Genomic DNA, 24503 nt, shown 5'->3' with positions numbered 1-24503 from the left:
TATACAAGAATAGCTTGATTTTCAGATTTCATGCTGTGTTTGCAATGCTGACATTTAATTTAATTTTAATAAACTAGTATACAGAAGTCAGAAAATATGTATGGAATCCCAATTTTAGTCACTTCTGATTATAACCATACTCCACAAAAGACAGAAATGAAATTCTATATACTTAATACAGGAATCTTAACTTTTTAAAGCAATTATTTCATTTAAAAACTTTAATCTTTAGTATTTACTTGCTAAACTGAATTGATTTTTTTTTATTTTTTTTTTAGAACTGGACCATTTCAGAAATAAGACTTAAAACTCTGATTTATAGTAACACACGGCATTGCACCATTCCAGGTACCCATTACCACATAAGCATCCTTTACATAGTTCAGCTCAAGGTTAACACATCATGCCCCTCCAAATAGGGCCGGCTCCAGGCACCAGCTCAGCAAGGGGAAGGGGAAGGGGAGGCATGTCAGGCTCTTCGGTGGCGGGTCCCTCGGTCCCTCTCGGAGGGAAGGACCTGCTGCTGAATTGCCGCCAAAGAAGAAAGCGGTGTGGTGGAGCTGACGCCGATTGCGCCTCCCCCCACTCCCCCCCCCCCCCGCCCGCTGCTTGGGGCAGCAAAAACCCTGGAGCCGGCCCTGCCTCCAAAGCAAGCAAGTCCACTTCCCTGAATGGATCAGAACCAGGGGGAGGGTGCATGTGTGCAAAGAGTAACAACTAGGAGAGCAAACTGCAAGAGACTAATTGTTAAGGGGATTTATACACCTATTGTTAGTAGAATGGCTGAACAAAGATCCACTGTTTTGCACTCCACTATGAAAAGCGGCTAGAATGAGCCAAGCAGAGCCAGCCAGACAGGCAGAACTGCAGGGTCTCAATGCGTGGATGAGACAATGGTGTAGGGAGGAGGGGTTTAGATTTAGTAGGAACTGGGGAAACTTTTTGGAAAGGGGAAGGATGGGCTCCACCTAAACAAAAATGGAACCAGATTGCTGGTGCTTAAAATTAAAAAGGTTATAGAGCAGTTTTTAAACTAAGGGCTGTGGGAAAGCTGACAGCTGCAGAGGAGCACGGGGTATGGATATCCCTTAGGGGAGGATCTATAAAGGGAGATTCCCTATGTCCTAATAAGGAGGAGAGGATGGATGATGATAAAATACACCTCTCTAACAACATTTTCAGTGTTTCATTTGGAAGGTTCTATTTATCTCCCGTCAATTTTTGGTAACTATCCCACAGGCTCGCTCTCTCGGTGCTCCCTCAGTGGCAAATCTTATTCACTTGCATGACTTTGACCATCAACTTTGTGCAAATAACTCTCAAACCTACCTCTTCACTCTCCATTCAAACCCACGTCCCTGCCTGTCTTTTTGACATCTCCTCATGGCTGTCCAAGTCCCAGAACTGTGCTCTTTGTGTCCTGCCCCATTCCTTGATGATCTCTGTCACCATGGACAACATGATCATCGTCCCAGTCTCTCAGACCTGTAATCTGGGCATCATCCTTGAATAAGTTCAGTCTAGCTCTAGATCCACCATATTCAAGCAGCATCTAGAACATTGCTACTACCTGACCAAGATACCCTGAATTTCCATCACAAGCACCATTCCAATCTCTGTTGCAAACTTAAGCACCTCTCTCCATTACACACCAACCAGGTCTCACCTCCTCCAGGCCCTACCATGCCCACATAAGCTTGGAGGGGGCTACAGACAGGAAGGTGGTGAGTCAGAAAAAGTGCATGAACCCACTGGGGGTGAAAAGGGAGAGGACAGTGGAGATCTAGGTTCAGATCTGGGGTGTACACACTCCAGAGCCTGGGGAAAGGTCTCTACAACTGTTTGCACCACGGGGAATTGTATTTTTTCCTCACTATTGTCTAATGTAAGCAATATGCACAGGAATCATTACTAGCCATTTCTTCTAGAGCAAAATCATTAGCAGCATCTATAATTAGTAGACCAACTAAACTAACCGAGTTATTCTATACGAATTTGATTAACTAGGGAAAAAATTATGTTTCGTTATTTCTATTTTTGGACACTTGGGAGGACACTACAATGACGGAGGGCATGTAATTGCCTAGCGGTATCATGAGAGGGCAATGTTGTATTTAACTGGCAAAAGTCCTCATTTAAATATTGACAGAATAATACAACTGATACTTTAAAGACAAAAGAGAGTACATTAAGTACTATAAATTATTTCTTTGTTCTTAGTTTGTATGTACCTGAAATGTTTCTTTATTGCCTACAGCATTGTTCGCAAGGAACTAATGAACTACTGATTGAACAGAATATGATCCATTAATTAAATGCAAAGGAGACAAAAGACATAATTATATAGTAAGGCTGATAAAGAATAGAAAAATGATTAATCTATTTCTGGCCAAAATTAACTGGTCCAGAATGACTGCTAAAATTACTATTAATCATTGCTAATCCTGGATCAGTTACTGAATCATAATTGGCTCTTCACATGAATTTATTTATTTTTTAAAATCTGCTGTAAAATGCTCTTTCCTTCCTTAAATAATGCATTCAAATATGACAGTAAATCTCATTAATCATTATCTAATTAAAACTCTTTCCTATTTTGTTCACATTTTTCAGACACCCCCCAATACGAAGATTAAGGTTTCAAGTTCAAATAGAAAAAGATCTTAAATTTCACCTTGCCAAGCAAATTTCTTCCCATTCAAATCAATAGCAAAATCTTCAGGGTAGAAGTCAATTATACTTGATTCCTGCATTTGAGAAAAATCAAAAGACCATTAAGAACAATTAGGAAGTGGATTCACAAGTCTGCATAGAGCTGGATGAACCTTCTCTGTTCTTTGTCCTGCTTAACACAAAACTGTTTAATATGGCTAATGAAAAGGAATACACTGTATTATAAAATACCATCCAAGCTAGAAGGCTGTAGGGGAACTCCCCAAGCCCAATAGAGAGTCAAGGATTGACTAAACAAGACAAGCAGGGTAGGATTTTGTGGGAGTTCAGGAGAATGGCGCTAGGCCTCCACTCCTGAAATAATTTGCAGGGTTCTTGGAAGCAGAGGAGATTTTGGTTTGTCTCTACGGAAATGGGCTCAGGAAAAGTCATTTAATATATTCAAACATTTGAAACAAAAAGATTCACGTTTCACAAAGCTGTATGACCAGACAAGTAAAACTGTTACTTTCCCCGGTCAGTATTATTCCTTTAAGACAAACCAGTAGCAGAAAGAGAGGATTCTTACTGGATCAGTCATGAGCTTCCGCCATGTTGGTGGTAGAAAGTTACCACTAGCAGCGGGAAATACTCCCATGAGTTGTTCAAGTGGTCTGAACTGCCAAAACAAAAAAGGGAAAAATGTGAGCGACTTCCAATAACCTATTAAAAGACAGAATAATAAATGAATGTCTCTTACCGGTTTTGTACCCTTCTCAAAGTCTGAGGGCAGGTCTGCAATACCTTCAAAGTCAGAGGCAAATGGCGCATAATGGAAAGGATAGTACCACTTCCAGGAAGCACAACCCTAGTTTTGCAAGACAAGAGACTAATAAATGACACAGCTCAGAGGAGATAAATAGTCACATATACTATTAGTGGCTATCTAAAGATGAGCACCAGTGTTATAGCCATGTGGCATGGAGAAGGTTAAGATTCTGTCAAGGGTATTTTTAGTAAAAGTCACGGACAGGTTGCAGCAATAAACAAAAATTCACGGAAGCCTGTGACCCATCCCTGACTTTTACTAAAAATGACGGGGTGGGGAAAAACAGACAAAACAGAGCACAGCCAGAGGCTTGCAGCTGCTCCTGCGGCACAAGGGCTTACCGCCAGCAGCTGCACCAGCCCTGCTGCTGCTTCTGTGGCAGGGGCTGACCGCTGCTGCTCCAGCCCCAAGGTTGCTGATCCAACCCCAGCCACTGCTCCTACTCCAGAAGTCGTAGAGGTCCTGGAAAGTCACTGAATCCATGACAGACTCGTATCCTTAGTCACAGAACTAGGAAAGTTACCCCCATGTTCACTGAAGAAAGAGTTGCTAGTTCTAAATATCTTTTAGAATTGGGCTACTCCACCAAAGTTCAGGTCAAGGCTGAAGAGATGTGTCCCAATAATTCAGCACAAGGCTATGTGGTTAAATTCAATGGGCAGTGAAGGAGACCGTAGGGACTTCCTGAAGAACTTCTGAGAAAAAGTCTTATGTCAACACATCCCTTTGTGCCTGTTACCAGAGAGATAACTGCTTCATCCACAAACACATCCAGAAGAGATTCTCTAAACAGTATTCCAACAGCCACTCTTGCCAAAGTAGCGACCTTACTCATTAAAGTATGACTTTTCCGACATTGCAGGCACACTCCCCCTCTCCTCACAATGCATACAAGCACATACGTAGTTCTAGTCCTAGTTCCTAATCCTTGGTTGTGTATACTTTGTCTGCAGTTTGTGTGTTAAAACGAACAGAGGTCACTTTACCAGAAGTAGTTACTACTGAGTGTAGTTTCTGCATATTCCCCTGGAGCCATGTGTTTCTGGAACAACAGAGTTTCAGAACCTTCTAACAAGCCATGCCACAAGCCTTCCTTGCAGCACTGAATGTTTGGTAGCCACGGTTATAGGAGGGGCATGCAGCCCCAACTGCAACAGTATCTAAGAGTAGAAATCTCAGGAAAAGGATAAGGCAGGAGAGAAGTATGAATGTGTGTAGGCAACTATCTTGAAGAACTACAGTTACAAGTAACCTCTTCTTGTATATGTAAGGTGGCTTCTACATATCCAATACCTTCCCCAAGATGGTAGGCTGAGGTGTTCTAGATAAATAGTGATTGCTAAGCTGCCCTCTTATGGTATCTGTTTGAGATGTCATGTCAAAAAAATAGTGTTTGTAAAGGTGTGAACAGAACTCAATGTTGCATCCTGCAAACATCAAGTATGGAAACATTACTTAGGCAGACAGATGCTGTCTTGGTATTAGTTAAATGAGCCATAAAAGAGAGAGGTATTCAGACATTTTGTATTGAAATCTGCTACTTATTATATAACGTCTTTCTAAGTGGATAAAATTAAGTGGAAACGGTATCCCCTCAACACTAATCCCCTGTAAATCTGGGGATCTGAGTGACTTCAAAGTCTTGGTCCCATTTAAGAAAAAGTTTAAAATTCCATATAACCTTTCAGTGTGAAGTCATGTCTCCCCAGGATGCATGTGATACTTTGGGGAGGAGCAAAGAGCATAGATGACAGCTTTGGAGAGGAAATTAGTATGTGGTCATTGGACAACTTTATCAATCAAATCTCACAACTCACTCTCCTCACAAGTGTAAATGTGATGAAGAATGTTCTCTTAAGGCAAAAGATGGAACAAAGATCCAACACTCAAGGACTCATAAGGTGTCTCCACCAACCTGAACAACACTAACCTGAGATCACATGTTGGGAAAGGATCTTTGACTGATAGAACAGAAGCGAGATTATTTTCATGGCAACAAAGTTTGGCTTATTTTGAGAAAGAAAAGTTAACTTCTCTTAATATTGGGGGTTTGGGCCCAGAGAAGCCTGGGATGCCACACATCATGCCAAGTGTGAGAAGGCACAAACCACCTTTGCTGCAAAGTGTTGCTTTCGTGTGCAATATAATTATTACATGTACCTCAAATTACATTTTTCCTTATCTTAAAGGCACTGGAACAAAGGGAGGTATTACAAGTGAATTCACTCACTTGAGAAACACAGTAGTCCTATAGAAGAGTATCACAAGAGAAACTCAAACATCTAGGAATATGGTACAACATACAAAGGAAACGTGTCTCTAAAAAGTCTGTGTAGAGCTTCCCCTCCCTTCCCCCAGATCTTGGGTTATTTTTCTTAGTAGTGCCACTTGAAGCAAAAGTCTACTATTTTAAATTCCAACTATGCCTAAAGTAAACGTTGGTGAGTGTGTTATTGTACCCCAGGTAGGTCGTTTCTCTACAGACAATTTTACATTTTTTAGGATTGTCCGTTAGTCCAGCATCCCATACGGCTCGTAAGGCAGCGGCAACTTGGTTGAGGCGATCCCCCAGTTGCGGCTGTAGATCACCATGTCATCAAGATAAGCAGCTGCATAGGCTTGGTGCGGCCGGAGGATCCGGTCCATCAGCCTCTGGAAGGTGGCTGAGGCCCCATGAAGGCCAAAAGGCATTCGTGTAAATTGATATAATCCGGTTGGGGTTGCGAAGGCTGTCTTCTCACGGGCGCTCAAACTCAGGGGGATTTGCCAGTACCCCTTTGGGAAGTCCAGCATGCTGATGTACTGGGCATCTCCAAGACGATCTAGGAGCTCGTCAACCCACGGCATTGGGTAGGCATCGAACTTCGAAATGTTGACGACCCTTCTAAAATCAATGCAGAAACAGATGGTCCCAAAACCAGATGGGACCAGGACGATGGAGCTGCGCCAGTCACTTGGTGATTTTTCCACTACCCCCAGTTCGAGCATGGTTTGTACCTCCTTTTCGACTAGTTCCCGCATTCGGCGTGGCAACGGTCTAGTGATCTTGCGTATAAACTTCCCCTGGCATAGTCTGTATCTTGTGTTGCACCAAGGTTGTTTGCTCCGGCCTTGAGGTGAAAGTTTTCGGGAAGGACTTCAAGAGGGCTCTGGCCTGTTTCAGTTGTTCCTCGGCCAGGGTATCCCACAACTGTGGCTCTTCTGAGTCAGCGGGATCTGGTGGTTCTGGTCCTAATTCAGGGTCGGGGGGGGATACAGGGTGATCAGGAGCCCCTTCTGCTCCCGCCAGGCCTTTAGCAGATTGACATAGTATATTTGTTTTTTCTTTTTCCGTTCGGGTTGGGATATTTCATACGTGACAGGTCCGACCTGTCGAAGGACGTCATACGGTCTCTGCCACCGAGCTAGGAGCTTCGACTCCTCTGATAGGAGGAAGAGCAGGACCCTGTCGCCTGGCACAAAGGTCCTCCCCTGGGATCCCTTATTGTAGGTTCGCTCCTGGGCTTCTTGTGCCTTCTGTAAGTTTTTTCTTGCCAGGTTCCCCACCTGGGTCAGGCATCCCTGGAGCTGAAGAGCATACTCGAGGAGGTTGTGGGTGGGAGACGGTGTTTGCTCCCAGTTCTCCCGCATGAGATCCAGTAGCCCCTTGGGCTGCTGGCCGTACAGCAGTTCAAAGGGTGAGAATTTGGTGGAAGACTGAGGTACTTCCCGGAGGGCTAGCAACAGGTGGGGAAATCAGCTGGTCCCATTGGCGCATCTCTTTCGGGGGGAACTTCTGCAGCATATCTTTCAGCGTCCGATTAAAGCATTCTACCAGCCCGTCTGTCTGGGGGTGGTAGACTGAGGTCTGTAACTTTTTTTATCCCCAGGAGGTCGCAGACCTGATGGAGGAGCTTGGACGTAAAGTTTGTGCCTTGATCCCTCAGGATTTCTCATGGGAGGCCGACCCGAGTGAAGATCTTCAGGAGCTCGGTGGCAATTGTCCGGGCAGTGATATTCCACAGTGGATGTACTGGAACCCCACAACACTCTTAGGCAGGGGCCCCACGATGTCGATCCTTTCGAACAGAGTGCCCATGACGGGCAATGGGACGAGAGGGGCCTTTGGTATCCCCTTCAGGGCATGAATCACAGAAGTCTCGGACTTCCTTATGTACTCCAGGCCAGTAGAATCAGGCCAAGGTCCGGGCCAAGGTTTTCTCATGGCTCAAATGGCCAGCCGCGGGGACATCATGAGCCAGCTGTAGGACCGCTCGGCGATGGCAGCGGGGGACCACAAGCTGTGCTTGAGTCTCATTCGTTGGGGACTCTTGGGTGATCCGATATAGGCGGTCCCCAATCAGCTCAAAATGGGGGTAAGTAATGGCCTGATGGGGTACCATCAGGGTCCCGTTAGCCCTTACCAACTGTTTAAAGGCACGACTAAGGGTCAGATCCTCCCGTTGATCGCAACTAAAGTCTGCCCCTAACAGGGGTGGCCCCTCAGGGGGTGGCTGTCTGGGTTCCCCCCCTTCTTCCAGGGTATCGCGGTTCGGGCCACCCGCCCCGAGTTCCTCCTGGTTGGGGTCTGCTGGGGCTATGTCGTCTCCCGCTAGGGGTTCCCCTTTGAAGGCTCTTCGCTCCGGTAGGGCCCGGCCTCGCATGGCCAACAGGATCTCTGTAAAGCCCCTCCAGTCCCATCCCGTCCCAGAATGACTGGATATGCCAACCTCAGGGCCAGCCCAACCGTCAGGGTCCGGGTCTTTCCCTTTACAGTCAGGGTCACTGTGGCCTTGGGGAAAGGCCACACGTCCCCATGTACACACTGGAGCTGAACCACCCCAAGTGGCAGGGTGGGGAGGGGGACCAGGCCCTGTCGGACGAGCGTTTGGCCACACCCCAAGTCCACAAGTGCGGACACGGGGGCTCCACTCAGCATGACGGGGATAGTCGGTTTTCCCGCAATTTGCTTACAGACACGGGTCTCCCCCGAGCAGACCTCCCCAAAACTGCAGTCCATCATGGGGCACACCCGGTGGAGGTGTCCGAAGCGGCCGCAGGTAAAATACGGATCCAGCTCCGGACGTTGGGGCTGGTCTGACGCCACAGGTGTCCTGGGGAACTTCTCCGTAAGCTGGGGTCACCCCCCGGTTGAAGCATCGACCGGCGGCCCCCGTTCCCTCCGAAACACCCGCCGGCTTTGCCGATGTCCCGTCCGTCAGGGGATCGTAGGTCTGGCCGGGGCTCGCTCCTCTGGCCTCAAGCTCTCTCCCCCTGGGACCTGGTGAGTACGGCTGTTGGAGGCCAGGGCCCCGGTCCTATGGGGGCCTCTGCCACTAGGAAGTCTTCGATCAGGGCTACGGCCCGGGTCAGCGTTGTCGGCCGATGGCACAACCCACGTTCTTCCGCGAGCTGGCAAGATGTGCAAAAAATGCTCCAGCGCCACTCGTTCTGCTACCTTGACCCCCGTATGCTGGTCTGGTTGTAGACATCGCCAGCAGGCCTCCTTCACCTGCTGGGCTATCACCCGGGGACAAGGATAGGTCTTCTCCTGGAGCCGTCGCCGGAAGGTTTCAAGGGTGATTTCCAGGACGTCGAGGATCACGGCCTTCAGCTGTGCATAGTCATGGGCCTCGGACCCAGGAAGTGCCCGGTAGGCGGCCTGGGCCGGGCAGATACGGGGCTAGTAGTGTGGCCCATTGGGCCGTCGGCCATTTAGCGGCGGAGGCGACCCTCTCAAAGGTGACTAGGAAGGTCTCGGGGTCATCATCAGGCTTCATCTTGGTCAGGCGCACGGGTACAATGGGGTCCGGAGGTCCCGAGACTGCGCTGGGGTGAGGAGGCCCTGGGGTTGCCCACAGGGCCACAAGTTGTTGCAGACATTGCTGCTGCTGTTTGTGGTTCTGGGTCCCCAGCTCCCGAACCAGCTGCTGCTGTTGGCTGCCGAGTTGTTGCAGCAGTTGCTGCTGGCTTTCTGCAAGGCACTTAATCAGTCTTTCAACCTCCATCTTCTGCGTCTCTCAGAAGGGGGAGGGGAAGCGTCTACCCCACTTGGCGGTCGAGGCGTCCCCTTATCTCAGGGGAGGGGACGACAATCCCCACTTCTGGTGCCACATGTAATGCTCCTTCACTCACCACGGAGGTGGCCAGCAACTCTGCAGCACCAATTCTCCAGGGCAGGGAAGAAATGAAAATCTACACTGAGCAGCGGTGCAGAATTCCCCCAGGAGTAGAACATGAAAACTGCTCCAAAAGAATTAACTTATGAGCCCTTACCTCCTTAGATACAGCAAGCTGAGTTTTATAACCCTTAGCTAGGTGTAAATACTTCAGTCACCTCTTAAATCTTCTCTCAAGACTATATAATTTCTGTTTTGTCACTCTCTCCTTCTATAAATCTCTTCATTCCATTTATGATTCACATTGCCCTTTGTCTGGGCTGCACAATCACAGCAATACTGAACGCCACACTGGCAGTGGGCCAGCCATTCACACCTAATTTGCATATTCATTAAAAAAAGTAAAGAGGAGAGAAATGGACATTAAGAGAGTTCTAAGAGTCCACACTGCTATACTAAACAGAAAGGCAGTTGGCTTGGAGCAGGGCTTAACACAGAGATCTGCACAATTAAAGGCAGTCCTGACAGAAGTGTTTTGGACTCAGGTGAAAGAATCCCCCTCTTCAAGAAGGGCCCCACAAGCGACGGTGGAGCTCCACTCCCCACTCAGTTCTTCAGCGAATCAGCCACACAGCTTCACAAAAAAAAATAAGCAGCTTGTCCTCAGCAGCTGCAACTCAGGCCTGGACTACACTACAGAGGCAGGTCCACATAAGCTGCCTTGCGCAGACCTAGTTGTGCAAGTGTCTACACTTCTTGTCTCCCACTGATGTAAGCTCTCCTTTACGCTGACATACTGACCCCACCTTCCTGAGCGGCGCTGAGCCATGGTCCATGTGCTGAGGTTGATGCAGTGTGAAGGCAGATACTACTTTCACTAATGTCAACTCTAACAGTCCTCCAGCAGCTAGCTGTCCCCCAGTGTCCAACACTGACCACTCTGCTCACAATTGTCAACTCCTTTACCCAGTGGTCACAGAGACCAGCAGCCCCCTACTCTTCCTTCCTCCCCCTTTAACACCCTAGGAATTTTTGAAATTTTCCTGATTGTCCAGCTTGGTGAGCACACCTAGCAGCTCTCCATTGTTGTGTGCAACTGCCCAGCTGATCCTGCCGGCTACGTGCTCCAGGTGTGCACTGGCCCAGGAGATCCAATATGTCCTGTCCGTGGGGAGAAGCACAGCTACTGGCCAGCCATAGAGACAGTGACATTTACAAGCAGACTGCACAGGGGATCCAGGAGAAGGGGGTATGACCAGGATCAGCAGCCGTGCTGCATGGAAGTGAAGGAACGGTGGCAGGCATATCAGAAGGCCCCAGATGATCTGATGCCAAGCTGCAGACTGGCTGCTTTGACAAAGAGCTACACGCAATACCACCCTGCACATCACTGCCAATAGCGATGAGGAGCCTAACTCATGGGCCATTGGTGTGAACAGCGAGGAGGAGGATGGGACAGGACAGAGCTCTTCACTTTTCATTCAATCACTCGTACTAGAAAAGAGAGCAGTACAACAAAGAGGTAGTGTTATCGGCTTTTCATTCCCCTGTAGGGCTAGGAAAGGGGACCGTGCGGAGCAGTTTATGTATATAGGGATGTGTCCTGAATCCTCCTGAGAGATCACAATGAAAAACTTTCATGGAGGTGCCCAGTAAAATCCTCTCCCAAAAGATTTCTAGGGATGGCAGCCTTATTTCTTCCTCCACAGCAGGCCACTTTCCCAGGCCACTCAGCGATTACTTTGTCAGGCCCCACTGCAGTACACAGGGTAGCAACATACAGGCCGTGGCAGCTTCGAGTTACCAGCAGCCGCTGTGCTCTTGCCTGTGTTACCCTCAGGAGCGAGATACCAGCGAAAATCCCCACTGCCTGTGGAAGGTGGTCCCAGCATTCAGTGCCATTGTCGGATACACAGTTTCATGCAACCTAGCAATTCCCTCCTCATTTCCCCTCACCCCGGCAGACCATACTGACCATGGCTGGAGCTGTGAATTGCACCGTACACAAGAACTCGAAAGAAGTAGCATCAATAAGCATGTCTTGTTATAAGGAGGAGAAAGAAGAGGACTCGGGATGACATGTTCAGCGAGATCCTGCAAGCCAGTGCTGCATCGGACCATGAAGAGAGGGTCAGGAGGATTAAAATGGCATATTGCATGGAGAAGGAGAGAGCGGACAGGAGAAAGGTGCAGGAAAAGAAGAGGGAGAGGCACCAGGACATAATGGGGCTTCTTCAGCCGCCAACACAGACGCTGCAGATTCTTGTGGACCTACAGCTTCAACAGTTATGGGCTTTCTTCCCTTTGCAGTCCATGGAGCATTCCAATGTAGCACCCCCCTACACACCAGCCCAAACATTCCATGTGCCATCAGGGGGCCACATCACCTACCCCCTGCTCCCCCATCACTCCACACCAGGGGACAGCTTCACATACGGACCTGAGTGCGCCACAGTTGACATGTGTAGCGAAAATGGAAATGACTGTTCCTTCCCCTTCTTTACAGCCATAAGTCGATGTATTTGCTTTTAACTTGCACAGATATTTTTTTTTAAAAAGAGTTTTCATTACTCAATAACACTAGTGTTTGGAAAATAATACATCTTTATTAGTTCCCAACTGGTGCTGCAGAATGCCTGCCAGCAGTGAAAGCACCCACTTGTTATAGTAGACTGGGACAACTCATAGGATCAGTGACAAGCAGCATAATCATCGTAGATGTACACCATGCACCACACAACTAGCAGGCCTCCAAACTGCAAGGCCAGGTAGAGCACAGTACACCACACCACACCGCATTACTGTAGCTTGCTCTTAAAACGTGTTCTTTCAAAGCCTGCCTGAGCCATATAGCTCTGAGTTGAGCTCTTCTGATAGCCGTTGTCTCACTGATCAAACTCAGCACCACCTCTGCTCTCCACCCCGGCGGGAGCTTTTTCCCCCTTTGCTTCACAGATATTATATAGGTCACAACTATGCAGTTATAACCACTGGGATACTGTTTACTCACAAGACTGGATGTCAGTGAGAACAATGCCAGCATCCCTTCAGCCTACCGAATGCACACTCAACAGTCATTCTGCACCTGCTGAGCCAGTAGCTGAATCTCAGCTTGGCACTGTCAAGGAGGCCAGTGTACAGCTTCGTAAGCCAGGGGAACAAAGGGTAGGATGGTTCCCCCTGGAAACTATTGGCATTCCAACATTACCAATGGTAATCTGCCAGTCGGGAATAAAAGTCCTTGCTTGGCGCTTTCTGAATAGTCCTGTGCTCTTAAATATGTGCGCATCATGCACCTTCCATCATGCACTCTGATGTCTGACGAGTCCCCAGTGATCCACCAACATAGAAAAAATTGCCTGTCAATTGAAGTACTCTGTGACAAGGTGGTCTGGTGCCAAAAATAGGGATGTGCGTGCCATCTATCGCTCTACTGCAGTTTGGGAACCCCATTGCTGTAAATCCATCCACTATGTTCTGAACACTGCCAAGAGTCAATGTCCTGCGTAGCAGGAGATGATTAATGCCCCTGCACACTTGCATGACCACAGCCGCCAGGGTGGATTTTCCAAATACAAAATGAGTTCCCACTGACCAGCTGCAATCCAGTATCAAGTTTCCACAGTGCAGTCGCCACTTGCTTCTCCTCTGTCAGTGCAGCTCCCATTTTGGCAATGGAGGACTGGGGTAAGCTCAGCGCACCATCCCAGGACTGTTGCCTTGCCCATCCCAACGTTCTGCAGCCGCTGCTCATCATCCCAAGCCTGCATTACAGTGCTATCCCACCAGCCAGTGCTAGTTTCTCAGGCCCAGAAGCAGCACTCCACGACCACCACCAACCACCCAGAATTGCTTCCTGCTACGTCCCACAGCAATCTGCCCACCAGGAAGTCGTCATGTTCCCCGTGGCTCTTCCTGAGGATCTGCAAATACTAAGGAAGGAGAGTCCTGTGCTTGTAATGCTCATGACGATAATGTCCAGCTGTGCAGGCTCCATGCTTCTGTCAGAGGGCAGACAGTGACAAATCTCATGTGGGCTCATGGGATTTTCAAAATAGGAGCTAAAATTATGGGATAGTATGGAGTGGAGAAAGCTGCAAGATGGGAACTGGACCCCAGAGTCCCAATCACCCCTGCACAACTTGTTTTTGCCCTACCATACACTGCCAAAACTTCTCAAAAAAGACAGTTCGCTGACAGTTGCGAGTTGCACACTGGGATATGTACCCATGGTGCTCCACACTATGCATCAAAACAAATACTCCTGGTGAATATGCACAGCTCTCATGCAAGGAGCCAAGCATGAATGTGCACAAGCAATACACTAACTGCATCCAACGAGGGTAATGCCACAGCACCGTGGATTGTGGTCACGCAATAAAGGCAGACCTCAAAAAAAAAAAAAAAAAAGTCCACTCGATTCCTTGCAGAAACTAGATCCCCTGCTGCAAGTCTACATTTTCTTTGCTGGTTGGTAATGCTAATGAGAGCTCCTATGCATTTAAGGGCAGGGGGGAGGGATAGCTCAATGGTTGAGCACTGGCCTGCTAAACCCAGGGTTGAGAGTTCAATCCTTGAGGGGGCCACCTAGGGATCTGGGGCAAAAATCTGTCTGGGGATTGGTCCTGCTTTGAGCAGGGGGTTGGACTACATGACCTCCTGAGGTCCCTTCCAACCCTGATATTCTATGCTATGTCTACAGGAATGTTAAACCAAATTAACTTCAGGTGCTTCAGAGTCACACATTAAACACTGGTGCAGATGCTCTCAGATGCTGCAGAGGAAAAAAAGACAGGTACTACTACTGAGCTACATTTCCAAAATCCAGTTTTATAGAAGCTGGTCAGACATTTCTGAATCTATTAGGCAAGTGAGAATTTTGATTTCTTCAGAAATAGAAAACCGCTCTTCACAAACACAACTATTTCCAGAAAGGACTTGCATACACAGCAGCTGCCTTCTGTAACTATGGATAGCTGTTTCACAATAGCTATTTCTGGAAATCAAGGAAGTTTCCTACTTAAAACTTTGATCACAGCATTGTATATCATTCTATTTTACCTGTACATATGCCTGTGCTTCTTTAGGTATAAAACTCAAAATAAGATTGCAGTCAACCTGAACAATAGACACATTGAACAGTTTGGAACAGTTAAACCTTGACATTTCTTGATCATTTCAGCACACAGAATCTTACTTTCGAACAGGTCTTAACAAGCTGGATATAGAAGAGATTACTTCAGTGAGACTGTCCATTAAAAAGCTTAAAGATGCAAGCAAAAAAAAGGCTGTGCTCCCTTTTTAAATCTAATCTTTGTAAGTTTCTGAAAAAAGATACTTTTGTCAGCTGTTGATAATCAAAGGAAGACTATCAGAGTGAAATCCTATGGAAAGTGATAAAACTTACAGAATGGAAGTGGTCTCACAAATTCCTGAAGAAGGTGGTAAGCCTTGCAGAGTTAGCTGCCGAAAAAGTCATTCTAACTGCTTGGCTAGCTTTTGAATCTTAAAAAACTGTTCACTCCTCCTAGCAAGCACAGGTTCTCTTTCCTACTGCTCCATTCACTTGTCAGTGTGCTGCTTCTTCAGACACAGGACACATGCAGAGGCACTAGGTTGAATGCCACAGTCCTAATCGGTTTAAACGTAACTAACTTCAGCTTCATGGTCTTCCATAGGTCTAGTGAGACCATCTCTGATTTGATGGGATTTTAACAGACAAGAGCACATTAAGTGAATGAGACTTGATCTGCTGGGCTGGTTACTCTGTTCACTTTTCAGAATGGCTTTGCCTTCATGAATTTGCAAATTATGTCATGGAAACAGTAGTATTACTTTTGACTTCCTTTACAATTGAGGCAAATGGACACCAAGTTTTTGTATTGCTGTCTGTTAGATGGTTTTACACCACCATTTTTTCTAGTCTTCTGCTTTTATTCTTCCTCTGATGCAGTTTATCGGTAAGCCAGTGAATTTCATGACATTTAAACTGTCACCCTGAGCATTATTTCTTCTTCAAGTGTAAAGTGATCCTTTTCATATCCTAACGGAGGGCTCTTAGCCTGAGACTATTCTCATAACACAAGAACTAGGGGGTCACCAAATGAAATTAATAGGCAGCAGGTTTAAAACAAACAAAAGGAAGTATTTTTTCCCACACACCACACAGTCAACCTGCGGAACTCTTTGCCAGAGGATGTTGTGAAGGCCAAGACTAACAGAGTTAAAAACAAAACAAACAAAAAAACTAGATAAGTTAATGGAGGACAGGTCCATCAATGGCTATTAGCTAGGATGGGCAGGGATGCTGTCCCTAGCCTCTGTTTGCTAGAAGCGGGGAATGGGGGACATCACTTGATAATTACCTGTTCTGTTCATTCCCTCATGGGCACTTGGCATAGGCCACTGTCAGAAGACAGGACGCTGGGCTAGATGGACCTTTCATAAGAACGGCCCTACTGGGTCAGACCAAAGACAAATTCATCCACACAGCTTAAGTTTCTAGAAGCTATGCTTTAAAAATAAACCAGATAGAGTTAACAATTAGCCTACTCACAAGTCCACTACAGGGAAAAAAAAGATTGTGGTTATTAAAATGAGCAATGTTTGTTTGCACAAGAAATAGCATCTTTATGGGAATAGGAATTTCTGGCCTACAACGCGCAAACATGTTTTCTAACCTTCCTACTTAGCTGTCATGCAATCTCAAAATGTAAAGAATGGCAAGCACCCTGCCTCGTTACCTACATAAAAGTGAAAATGCTACACCAGATGCCAGGCCTTTTCAAGATTCCCTGAAACCTAAAACACTGTTCACTCTAACCTCCACCTCTAAATGGAGTATTTCATTTTAAAATACAAATTAAAATCAGTGACCTAGCAGACTGATCTAAACAGCAAGAAAAACTGGTAATAAATTTTATATTTAGTTAATATAACCCAATTTACATATCATGTTTTCATATTGAAATAGCACTAACAACAATTAAACAGGGAACACACCCTACAAACAAAAAAAACACCACTGCATACTATTTTTGCTACTTGATATTATTTAAACTATCTATTCCCAGTTCATACAAACTTCAGCTTGTTTTGTTCTCAGAGCACGAAACTAGTTATTAACCATCACTGCTACAATCCCCAATATGTCTAACTAATCTCTTGCCAATCTGACATCTCAATTATCAAAAGATTTAAATCAGATATAGATTCCTTCAATTATAATACACTTCATGTAACATCACTACAATCCACAGAGAAGACTGACAATTCTGTACCTTTCAAATTCTTACAAGCATTTTGCATTCTTTCCCCTTCGCTCATTTGGTCATTTGCAATTAGTTTTACCAGCCCTTGCATTGTTATCTTCTTCAATTCAAAGAAAAAGCTTGGTAGCTTCAGATATTTGCAGTGCAAGACATTTAAATGAGTATTTACTCAAACAGTTTTTACACCCTTAGAAACAATCCTCTGCTGTTCAACTACCATAAGAAAATATTAAAATGACTTATTGATGTTATGATTAAGCGTTAATTTTCTGTAATATTTTATGAATCCTACATGTGCCTCAGTTCCCTATGTATTTTGCATGGCTTGCTCGTGGGGAAAAAGGATTAAGTTTGCCTGTAGCACAGGCTAAATAGACATAGGGCTGTGTGTTTCCTGGCTGTGAGAGCCTGAATGTGTCATTAAAAAGGACTGGCCAAGGCAAACCCTATATCAACAGAAAACCCGAGAAGATAGTGGAAAACCCAATCATCAGGACACTGACATACCAAAGGACCCAGGGGGAGATGGATTTCTCTGCCTCTCAGCAAGGAAGCTGAGTAAAGACCCCAGCTTGAGAACAAAAGGACTGGAAGGTATGACGGACAAGAGTTGGCTTCTGGAGGAAGCTGGGGGGCCCTTGCATCTGGAAACTGACTAAGAACATCCGACAGAGCCTGAAAATGGAGTTTCATTACAGCTTGGCTGGGGCTCTGCGTTAACCAGAATGGACTATGCTTTAACCATCATTTCTCCGTGCTACCCTAAGGATGTCCTATGCTGTGTCCAGTTGACTAATAAACCCTGCTGTTTTGAAAAGCTGTTAAGAGTGTCATTGTAAATACTACGTGGAGGCGCCTTAATCCCTGAAGAGAATACTTGTCTTTACCTGGAGGTTTCCCTCAGCTGGACTGACTGAACAGAGCTCAGTGTGAAGAAGGGCTGCAGCCCAGAGGTTCAGTCTCAGGAGGCGGTGAAGCCTACCCTGAAGGAAGAGAGAGACCCACTTGGGAGTCTGGCTCATGGAAGGGGTTCCTCCAAGGTACTGTTCCAAAGCTGGGGGCGTAGCACCAATCCTATCGAGCCGTAACAGATTACAGCCACTATCGACTGAAAGACAGATGGGCTGCAAACATGGAAGAAAATTAAATTTCATAGAATAAAAATTTAAGTACCTGATAATAGTATCTGAGAACCCAGCACAGCCCTTCAACATAAGACTGTACAACTTTACGACGGAATTTCTCATCAGACACATCGACATCAAATTTGTTCTTATAATAGCGCTGTTTCCAACCAGATTCCCATAACCTACACAAGAAGCACAATTAGATTTTAGTCTATAATTGTTTTCATATTATATATTTAAATGTCACATATTTTGCAATGAAAGCTAAGGCAAATGCTGTACTAATGCGAGGGTAATGGTATGGCGAGCACCACAACTCAAGAGATGCATCAATTTAAAGTCACTTACACCCTAAATTACCATTTGATGTTTGACAATGTCTTCTACTAATTTAAATCTGGGCTTGGCGAGGGTGGGCAGGGAACTGACGGAGACCCAAAAGCCAGAGGAGTAAACACATTGGCCAGAGACTGAGATAAAAGTTATGATTGGGGAAGCCAAACTTGAAAATTTAGGAGTAACACCCTGAGAAGCAGTTTAGTCCTTATTCTCTGCTGCTTGGACAGCATTTTGATTTCTACAAAAGGTGCTGTCCCTGAACCTTGCTTGAAGGGGTAAAGGTTGTTTTAAAAATTTTTTAAAAAATTAAAATACATTTTTATTTTTAAAAGTAAATAAACCTGTTTAAAATTTGAAGCTATGACAACCTATGTTAAGACCTAATCTTACTACAATCTATTAAAAGCATTTAAACAAAGACATGCTGCATCAGAGAGCTCGCCTCAAGTTTTAAGGACTTAACAAGGGAGCTCCTTTTCACTTCTGAGGTCAACTCAAGCTCATGTACTGCATTATCTGTCTATACTAGTGGTCCCCTTGCAACCCAATCAGCATACAGCAGCAGCCCATGTGACATTCTCGGGACCATACAGGTAGTATACATATTGCGTGGCTGCAGCCCACATAACACAGAGCTGCATATGCAGCCCACAATGGTCAGTAGGTTGAGAACCATTGAGCTATACTATTTTCAGTCTTTACAATGGAGGAAGTGCTGCTATTTTTCCAAATGCAAGTGCTTCCAGTTTGTTGTGCAGCAATGCTTTTGCTTTAATTACTTCTGGTTTCAGTTTAACTAGCAGTTTGTATTTTCATTTGGACTAGTTCAAAGTTGAAAAACCAGTTGGCAGCTGATAAAGTAGGCAAGCTTGTTTCCCTCTTCCAATCTATGAATAAAAACCAGGTGAGAGGATGAGATTTACTAATTCTAGAAACCTGAAGGACACGGGGGCAATTTTCAAAGGTATTTAGGCATCTAAATATGTAGATAGGTGCTACTGAAAAACCAGCTAGGAGCCTAATTTGCACTGATTTAAATGAGAATTAAGCATATAAGCTTCTTAGGAACTTTTGAAAAACCTAGTAGGCACCTATCTGCATCTTTAGACACCCAAATACCTTTGAAAGTCTGGCCCACAGTGTGTTCACTAACTATAGTTAATACTTCATGTGGCTTGCACAAATTACAAGTAAAATGACAGTCTAGTAGATAAGAAATGGATTGTTCAAAATTTTCTAACATAATAAAAATGTAAAAATTAAGAACATGAATAAATGTATGATGAGCTATGTATTTGCTTAAATAAATATGTACAGACAATGCATCCTGGTTAGCAAAAAGTAACAACCAATTTAGTGTAATGGCTATATTTGGTCAATATATATATTAAAACATGTTTATTTGCACCAAATAAGAATAAACCTGTCTTTAGGAAAATTAATAAGTATAAATGCAAAAATATCACAAATATTTAAATCAAGGTTTCCTGCTTGCTGATTTATACTTCAGTGTGAACGCACAGGAAAGAAAAGAAAGAATAGTTTGGCATAAGATCAAAGGACACTGATCAAATATGGAATGCAGGATGCAGTGATGAATTTGTTACCCAAACTTTGCACCCTACTAAGATTTTAATGTGCGACACTTAAATAAACTTTTCTTCTTCTCTATAGCTAGGTTCCCCTGCCCCCGCCGCAAAAAAACCCAAACCCCAATTGGTACATTTCTCATGACACTATTCTAAATAGGGAATGAAGTGACAGTGGACTTCTCTAGCCTTTCACCTTTTGAGACCTTGGTTCAAACCTTATGTGAGTTGGCTAAACCTGCTTTCACCTTATTCCTACCTTATTCATTTATTTAATCAAAGGGCATCTTGCTCATAGCTAACACACATACCCAATATAAAATCAATATTTAAAAAAACCCAAAAAACATATTTTGGTAATCAATATAAATAAAGCTACTCACCTAGTATAACTGAACTTTATGGGTTAAATAGCTCAAAAATTCAATTGCAAAACAGTGGCATTCAGCTCACATAATCAAAGCTAAACACTGAATGTCTAGCCAATTTAGCGCTTGGTCTCAAAGGGAGTAGTGGCTTGGAGGACAAAAACCTGTATGCATACTAATCTAGATACTTAGATTTAACAGCTATAGCTTACACATCTCACTGGAATTTACTGAATATTCTAACCCTCCACATTAATTACTCATGGATAAAAAGATCATAGGAAAGCATCTGAAGGCACTGCTGCTCTAAGCTAAATAGCATTAATTAGGCTGCATCTACTTCAGCAATTTGCTAACAAAGTGCTACAAAAAATGGCTTCACCTGATATTATCCTCTGGCTCAGGTTCACTGTCACTGTCTTCTGCTTTGCGCTTAATTCCTCCTGCGGGGGACGGGGTGCCATCAGAAGTGAAACTAGTATTAGGAGATGAAGAAGGAGTCTAGGGATATAATCAGATATAAACACAGGAAAAAGGGGTTTTATTATGCATTTCATATTCATTAAAAATTAATGGTTTTGTGTGAAGAATTAAGAAAATTTGTTATTTTTACTTAAAACAAAAAACTACATGCTACACAATCCTAAAATATTAGGAAGTCCACTAGCATAAAATAGGGCTTTATAATAGGAATCAAACATTGGAATGTAAAAACAAAAACCAACGAAACATGAAATTCTGTGACAAAGCACAAAACATTTGGTATAGTCCAGTCTAACAGTAGGAATAAAAAAAACAATTGGATACAAGCCTTATTTTATGACTTCTGTTTATGACTGCAGCAAAACAGGTCACATGTGCAGACTATAATATAAAGATGACTTAGAATTTACAGAACTGGCAGCCAAATTTAAAATATTTCTGCAAATTGCAAGTGAGCTCTATTCAAATAAAAGTATCTTAACATGGAAGAAAGTAGAGTTTTAGGAAGTCTCTCTCATTTCTGCAGCTCACAGTTAGAAGATATTTAAGATAAATAAAACAAACACTGAAGATTGTGACAAACTGACAAGAGCTAGGAAGTTAAAATTCTGATGAAAGCCTCAAACGAACAATTTTTGTGTGTCTTTTGCTTTAAAATACAAAATTTCAGGATTAAAGCGAGTAGTAAATTAAAATGGCAAACTTTTATTTACCCAGGCTTACCAGACAAAAAATACTTATTAGCAATAGAGAAATGTTTATTGAAATGTACATTTACTGTTTGGATGGGCAAATAGAGCCAAAGGGGAATCCTCACTATACAATGCATATGAGTGACTTTTCTATAGTCAAGTCTGGTTAAATGTTTCCATAACAACCACCTCTAGTTTTCAGTCACTCAACTTTCCAAAAGTTTTGCCGTAGGCAGGTATGGGAAATCTGTAACTAAATAGATAAATTTTTTAGAAAGTATAAATAATTAGCAGTTCAGTCTTTATTTTTATATATTTGGAGCAGCAGGGAAGCTATTCCTCTGCATTATAGAAAATTGATTTTTGAACATCACTATAGCTGAAACAGAATCTAGGAAGTTCAAACCTGGCCATTGTGAAGCGAGCCTTTGCAAAAACTGGTTGGAACTTGGCTAAGTTACAAGGCACTAGGCAGGGGAGAACAATTTGCACATACACAGTAGATATTTCTTACCACTAGTGCTCAAAAGGGAGACTGTACATAATGTAGAGCTGCCTGACTTAGGTGCATATTAAGTGTGGACATCTTCTAAGGTCCACTGAACGAAGCAGAGCTAAACAGCTTATGTGTGTGCAAAGAGTCATTCAGTATGTAACACTGACAACCAATAATAAAGTATGCAATTGGATGAGTATTTTTAATACACTCTACTGCAGTGGTCCTCAAACTTCTGTACTGGTGACCCCTTTCAGATAGCAAGCCTCTGAGTGCGACCCCCCCATAAATTAAAAACACTTTTTAATATATTTAACATGATTATAAATGCTGGAGGCAAAGCGGGGTTTGGAGTGGAGGCTGACAGCTCATGACCCCCCATGTAATAACCTCGCAATCGCCTGAGGGGTCCTGACCCCCAGATTGAGAACCCCTGCTCCACTGCACTAAGATTGAAAATAAGTTGAAAGGTACACTATTTGATAGTTAAACTGCCATTTTTCCTACAACTTCACAGGTGTATTCACTCAGAGCACAGGGGAAAAGAAACTAAAATACTCTCCACTGGAGAACATCCCACTCTAAACCAAATAATCCTACAAAAAGGACAGTCTACAGAATTGTTCCAAGAGACAATAACTACCCATTTTTCAGCCAGCCTGAATGCTATCTCCATCTGTTGGAGACAAGAAAAGAACCCAGCACATTCAGCTGTGACAGACATTTCACAGGGGTGGGATTGTAAGAGGTTTCTTTTTTCCTGCCTGCACTGGAGTAGAAGTTGGATGTTATACCCATTCCTGGGCTAGAATAGAGACTACATGGACCAGCACAGTGTGGTGTTGGTTTTTTTTGGCAATCACTATAGAGACTACATGGACCAACACAGTGTGATTATTTTTTTGGCAGTCACTAAAGAATACAGAAAATTAAAGCTAACATGACTAGCTCTGGCATCAGCCAGCATCATACAAAATATGAGCATAGTATAAGAACCTATACAGAATAGATTATACATTGATCCAAATTTAATGGCTCCAATGAAAAATATTTTCATTTAAAATTAGAAAAAAAACCCAACTATGTAAAACTGGGGTTTCACTGGTCTTGGGAGATAGCTGGGTTTGTTTGTTTTTTTTAAATCTCAAATTTCTAACCTGGGATGGATTTGAACTCAGGTGTGCTGCTCAGGTTCAGTGGCCAGAACATTTCCTTGGAGTTACAGAGGCCCTGTTTGAGCTCAGGTGCCCTGCAACGTTCTTGAACTCTCACACTGCACATGCGCGGTGTAATCCATGAGGCACATGAACCTTCAAATGCTTGCTGGAATACCTAACTGGGGAAGCAAACTTTTTCTAATAGCATTGTAATTTGATCTCCCCAGAGGGCAAAATGAGTGGCATGTATTCTGTTGGGACTAACCCTCAAGCACTGGAGGTCATGGTGCAATGATCTGAGCCCTGGTTTGATCACTATCTGTGCTCTAAATATACAGCCAGAATAGGCCAGCTTTAAGACACAGAGATCAAGCCAGGGCTCAGATCATCGCACCAGTGTCTCAAATTCTTGAGGGTTACCCCAAAAAAGTGCAGGGCACCCACCAGCCCTTAGGGGGGGGGGGAAATGAAGTTTAAATGTTATTTGAAAAAGAATCTGCTTCTCCAGTTAGGTAGGCTAAGGCTCATCTACCGACTTCACAAGTGTAATGGACCACAGGGCTCTCTCTCACAAATCCCTTGTTCAAACAGCCCCAAATTTGGATCACAAATTACTCCTGCCCTACAACCCATTCCATTTATCCCACTGCCCTATATGCAACCCCAAGCCCCTCTCACTCAGATTCACCCCCACCTCCTCTACTGCCAGCAAGCATCCAACACACACAACCCTGACAGATTTTAGCAATATGCCTTTCAACCTTTTTCAAATTCCTGCCCAAGATAGGACTCAGAATGACACTAGGTGGGATGGGTCAGGTTCAGAAGGACCACTGCGTATCACCTTCAGCTATCCAGCGAGGGTAAAACTTTGAAGACTAAAAATCCTGTTAACCCCTGTCTGCACATGCTCACAGTAATCCATCAGGCTCCTGAACACACATGTGAGGCTTAGCACGCAACTGTATTAGAGATCACCCTCAAGCATTTGAGACCCTAGTGCAACAACCTGAGCACTGGTTTGATTGCTGTGGGGGAAGACGGGGGAGGAGGTTGGGGGAGAGTTGCTAGAAATTGTCAACTTTAAGAAGAGCTGTTTTCCAGGGGCTCAGGAATCCCTTGGCCAAAGGGCCCCAAATTTGGACCACTGACATACCCTGTGCCTCTATGAGATGCAACAAATCTCCTGGCAATCTGATTAACCACACAGATTTTAAAGCACTTACAGTGACTGTTCTATAACCTCAAAAACCACCACAAAAAGGTTGTGAACATATTCCACCAACAATTAATTAATCTAATGCTAATTAGAGATTGGAAAGCCCTACTGAACTGGCATTCAACAGGTCACACACCACAACAGAAGTAAAAATGAAAAGATCAGCAAAATGAATAATTAAAA

The 24503-nt window shown here is 44.3% G+C and overlaps 1 protein-coding gene across 2 annotated transcripts in view; it reads right to left on the bottom strand.

The window, feature by feature from the left end:
* Positions 1 to 24503, bottom strand: part of XRN2 (5'-3' exoribonuclease 2) — an 88312-nt gene that overhangs the window by 35376 nt on the left and 28433 nt on the right. For both annotated transcript variants that reach the window (XM_045010820.1, XM_045010821.1), the window contains 5 exons: positions 20656 to 20774; positions 18024 to 18159; positions 3413 to 3520; positions 3242 to 3331; positions 2675 to 2747 (listed from right to left, as the gene is read on the bottom strand). In XM_045010820.1, coding sequence (XP_044866755.1) covers positions 2675 to 2747; positions 3242 to 3331; positions 3413 to 3520; positions 18024 to 18159; positions 20656 to 20774 — 526 coding nt within the window. The remainder of the gene's footprint in view (positions 1 to 2674; positions 2748 to 3241; positions 3332 to 3412; positions 3521 to 18023; positions 18160 to 20655; positions 20775 to 24503) is intronic.

The sequence above is a fragment of the Mauremys mutica genome, chromosome 3 (genome assembly GCF_020497125.1).
Source record: "Mauremys mutica isolate MM-2020 ecotype Southern chromosome 3, ASM2049712v1, whole genome shotgun sequence".
Lineage (NCBI taxonomy): Eukaryota > Metazoa > Chordata > Testudines > Geoemydidae > Mauremys > Mauremys mutica.
This window is presented reverse-complemented; position numbering and strand designations above follow the sequence as displayed.